Raw genomic sequence first — 5068 nt, 5'->3', positions numbered from 1 at the left:
TGCTAGCAATTTTCTTTTCTCTGCATATTCAATAATTTGATATAATTATATGAAGCCAATTTGTAGCTCAGGAGTCTTGAACCCGCGATTCTCTTGCCTCATCAACACGCATACTGCAACTTAAGAAATAGGCTGCTCTATAATGCCAGTTCCCATCTCTTCCTGTGTGCTCTCCTGATTACTGTATCTCTCCAATTCTCATTCATGAATCAGTGACTCTAATAAATGCAGCCAACAGAATAAAGAATTGTAATCAATAGATATACTCTCTACCACCACTGATGACAACTTTGTCAATTTCTATCTACAGGTGTATTGAAATTCTACCCAGTTCCAGTCAATGGATAAGCTAAATGACACTGTAGTTCTGGAGTTTGTGTTGGTGGGACTTTCCGGTTCTTGGAAAACTACAGTTTTTCTCATAACTGCCTTCTTTTTGCTCTACATAGGCATCATCCTGGGAAATCTTTTCATTATCTTTTTGGTAATTATTGACTCCCATTTACAGTCTCCTATGTACTTTCTTCTGGCCAACCTGTCCCTCCTGGATGTAGGACTTTCCTCTACCACAGTGCCCAAGATGATCTCAGATTTATTGAAAGACAAAAGAGTAATTTCTTTCCACAGTTGCATGGCTCAGATCTGTTTCATCCACATCATGGGAGGAGTGGAGATGGTGCTGCTCATAGCCATGGCATTTGACAGGTACACAGCCATCTGTAAGCCTCTCCGCTACTTGAGCATCATGAACCCTAGAATATGCATTTCATTTGTGGTTGCTGGCTGGGTCACTGGAGTGGTCCATGCCCTCTCACAGTTCTCTTTTGTCATAAACCTGCCTTTTTGTGGTCCCAACAAAGTAGACAGCTTTTACTGTGACTTCCCTCGAATCATACAACTCGCATGCACAGATGGAGACAAGTTTGAGTTTGTTGTTGCTGCCAACAGTGGCTTCATGACTATGGGGACTTTCTTCCTGCTTCTCCTCTCCTATGTGTTCATTTTGGTCACAGTCTGGAAAAAGTCTTCAGGGGACTTGTCAAAGGCACTTGTCACTCTGTCAGCTCACATCACTGTGGTGGTTCTTTTTTTCACTCCATGCATGTTTCTCTATGTGTGGCCTTTCCCAAGTTCATCAGTTGACAAATACCTGTTTATCGCTGACTTTGCTATCACACCTGCCCTGAATCCTGTCATCTATACATTAAGGAACAAAGATATAAGGATAGCAATTCTAAGATTATGCAAATGGGGTAATTCTGGCCGATTTTGCTAACTTCATCATGTGTTGGATCTCTGAAAGTGTAAATCTAACTGTCTATTGGAAGGTTCCACTAAGCCACATGCTACTTCATTTTGCCAATTGCACATGTCAACTACCTTACAACCTTTATCAATTCCCACAAACTATTAATTCTGTTCCCCTGAGGAGTTAGAATATAGCAATATGTGAATATCTTATTCAGAGGAAGCTTCAGAGTCATCATTTGGAAGTGACTCATCAACAGTTTCTCCTGGCTATGCCTAATGATGAATATATAGATACTGTAAAATCAAATCATTTTAATTGTAAAATAAGGTGTACTGAATGGTTTCTCATTTTGAACACTCACATTATTTTCCTGCCATGTCCAATCTGTCTCCTAGAAAACTTTCTGTGTGTACTTAGAGTATGTAGAAAAGCAGTCAAGCAGATGTGATATAACTACACTAAAGTAAGATAAGCAAGTAAACTGAAAGCCGTCATCTAAAGCCTCTCTAACTTAAAGAACTACAAGTTAAGTTTTTCCATTTTAATCATGGGCTTGGAGAAGTCTATTATCTGCAAAACCTCCAATTCTCTACTTTGTATGAGTCCCTAGAAACTATCAACTGATGGTGGTCTTTAATTCATAAGCACTCGACAGCAAATAGATGTCCAGCATAGTATTCTAAGTACCAGAGTTAGATCCCATATAAATGCAAATCATCTGACTTTTACTAGGTCGTGAATTAGCATCTGAGCTTGAAGTTAAAGTTCTAGATACAGGCCCAAATAAAGTCTTCTAGATATATAAACAAATACTATGATCCACAGAATACAAGCATATACAAGGGAAAGGAAGGCATAATTGAGAAAAAGGCACTGATATGGATCTTCATAATTAAAAGGATAAAAATGCTGTCAACACCACAGACAATATAGCAGGAGCTTCAGGAAGGGGTTTTCATCTTAATGGGTATTATGCAGGGCATTCATTTTTTTATTTAACTATTATTGAAATAGTTTTTTTATACAATATTTTCTGATTATATTTTCTCTTCCTTCTACTCCTCCCAGTTCCTCTCCACCTCCCCTTCCATCCAGATCTACTCCCTTTCTGTTTCTCATTAGAAAACAAACAAAATAATATAAAATAAAATATGAAAATCAAATAGGAGAAAACAAATAAACAGAAAAATTCAAGGAGGAGTCATAAGATTTCTGAAGAGGGAGATGGAAAGAGGCAGTCTGAACCACTAAACATCAGTCGTCTTTAATATGTGATCTATGCTCTGTGCCTACAGCCTGTAATTGCCAATATCTCGGGCTATATTTCATCATTTTTAGTTTTCAAACATACCATCTGCCAGCATGGCTATGATTGAAACATTGCTGTTCTGAACTAAACTCCCAACAGGAAAAAAATAAAATAAGGAAACATGCCTGTGTTGAAGACTCTATAAGGCTATGGGCTTCAGAGATGATACTATGGTTAAGAAAAAATCTGGGCCCAGGGATCTTTTCTGAGACTGTCATCCAACCAAGGACCATACATGGAGATAACCTAGAACCCCTGCAGAGATGTAGCCCGTGGCAGTTCAGTGTCCAATTGGGTTCCCAAGTAATGGGTGCAGAGACTGTCTCTGACATGAACTCAGTGGCTGGCTCTTTGATCACCTCCCCTGATGGGGAGCAGCCTTACCAGGCCACAGAGGAAGATAATGAAGCCAGTCCTGATGAGACCTGATAGGCTAGCATCAGAAAGAAAGGGAGGTCCCTCCTCCCCTCTCAGTGGAGAAGGGCATGGGAGGAGATGAGGAAGCAAGGACGGTTTGGGAGGGAGGGGTCTACAGCTTGGATACAAAGTGAACAAACTGTAATTAATATCAAAAATAAAAATTTAATTAAAAAAAGGAGCATATGATGTGACTGTGAAAATCCAAACCAAAGCTGTGATGGCATAACCCCTTATATCTTTTCAGATATTTATTACCAAAACTGATAAATATCATTTATGGCAAAACTATGGAGAAATCATTTCCTAACTTGCTGATAGGAATACAAACTTGTAAGAACGAATGTAGAAAATAATATGGAAGTTTCTCCAACATTACAATAAGAACTACTAGTACTGGGAAAATGACAAAACAGAAAGTGCTTGCTACATGTGAGTGAAGACCAGATTCTCAAATCCACATAAGATTCAGGAGGGGCACAGCATGAAGGAAACAGAGACAGTGAATCCCCAGAGCAAGCAGTCTAGTCAGACTCCCCAAAATGGTAAGATCAAGGTTCAGCGAGAGACCTGACTTAAGGTCTAAGAGAGAAAGTGATTAAAAAACATACCATGTCAAATTTATGCCTACATAGTGGTACTCACACAAAAATGTGCACTTACACACACACACCTGTGGCTATACATATGAAGCCATACTTACAACATGCATAGCATAGATATGGACAAACAAAACCTAAAATTATTATATGACTGAAAAGTAAGTTATCTGTTAAATAGACTTTAAAAAATGAAACATGCATTAACAGATTTGCAATTTCATATTCATTGAGATATTATTCACAAGCTGTACCATGGAATAATCCTTTCAGTTGGTAAAGATCTGGAGATCTCAGATTTTTTGAAAGGGAAAAAAGTAATTTCTTTCCACAGTTGCATGACTCGGATCTGTTTCATCCTGCTTCTCCTCTCCTATATGTTCATTTTGGTTACAGTCTAGAAAGGATCTTCATGGGACTTGTCAAAGGCACTTGCCACTCTGTCAGCTCACATCACTGTGGTGGTTCTTTTTTTTACACCGTGTATGTTTCTCTATGTGGCCTTTCCCCACTTCATCAATTGACAAATACCTGTTTATTGCTGACTTTGCTGTCACCCCTGCCCTGTATTCTGTCACCTACACATTAAGGAACAAAGATATAAAGGAAGCCATAAGAAAGCTTAGCAAGCAGAGATGTTTCATCAGAATTTTCTGACCAGATCTGTCATCAGAATTTGGTTATGACTATAGAAAAGTGTATTTTCCTACTCACTGGACATCTTTAGTAAATGTTGTCCAGGCCAAACTCAACTTTAAACCTACCTCACTGAAAAAAATATGTTATGTTTGCAGACTGCTTACTAACAGATTTTTACAACTGTGGGAAACGGGAAACTTATCACAGTGTGAGATATTATAGAAGATAGTGGCACTGTTCAAGAATTATATTGTATCCTTTATATCATAGTCATTTTGACATAAGAAATACCATGATGACATTTCTTCTGTTTCCCATGTGACTTACCTTTTCACTTATTTTGGCAAATGAAACACCCAACAGTTAGATACGCAGAAGTAGTAGCTTAGTTACTTATCTCAAAGCCCCTCCAATGAAAACCCAACACACAATCTGATTACAAGTAATTTGCTTAGAAACTGAGTTTTAGAGGCTTAAATAATAAAACAGAGATGAGAACAGGAAGCGAAATATCATTATGGTAATATACATTACTGGGTTTCAAGCACAAGGCAGTAAGGAGAATGGAATTCTACCATTAATGGGAAAACGTTATGGAGATTGCTCAGTGGTTTTTAAACAAGGTGACCAAATGATAATTCAGAGATCTGTCATTTGCTGTGTGTGTGATCAATATAACTACACACACTTCTTGCATTTCTATTCACAATAGCTAAGAAACTTACAACCCTAAGTATCTATCAAGCAAAGAGTGAATACATAAAATGTGATCATATGAAAAAAATGGAACATTACTAAGTCATAAAAGTAACAACAAACTTTCATTTGTGTAAGGGTAAATAAAACTGGAGA

General features: G+C 37.9%; 1 protein-coding gene across 1 annotated transcript; it reads left to right on the top strand.

Moving 5' to 3' along the window:
- Positions 1 to 340: 340 nt before the first annotated feature.
- On the top strand, positions 341 to 4234 carry LOC110564183 (olfactory receptor 4F21-like). The gene is made up of 2 exons (XM_021661512.1): positions 341 to 1203; positions 4162 to 4234. The coding sequence occupies exons 1-2, from the start codon at positions 341 to 343 to the stop codon at positions 4232 to 4234; spliced, it is 936 nt and encodes a 311-aa protein (XP_021517187.1).
- The last annotated feature ends 834 nt before the right edge of the window (positions 4235 to 5068 follow it).

This window comes from Meriones unguiculatus, chromosome 18 (assembly GCF_030254825.1).
Source record: "Meriones unguiculatus strain TT.TT164.6M chromosome 18, Bangor_MerUng_6.1, whole genome shotgun sequence".
NCBI lineage: Eukaryota > Metazoa > Chordata > Mammalia > Rodentia > Muridae > Meriones > Meriones unguiculatus.
This window is presented reverse-complemented; position numbering and strand designations above follow the sequence as displayed.

Bases quoted from the DNA above. Each gene is read 5' to 3' on its own strand.
- LOC110564183 (XM_021661512.1), top strand. From the start codon at position 341: ATGGATAAGCTAAATGACACTGTAGTTCTGGAGTTTGTGTTGGTGGGA. The intron at 1,204-4,161 runs ATTAAGGAACAA...TGTCACCTACAC, and splicing joins CTGAATCCTGTCATCTATAC to ATTAAGGAACAAAGATATAA.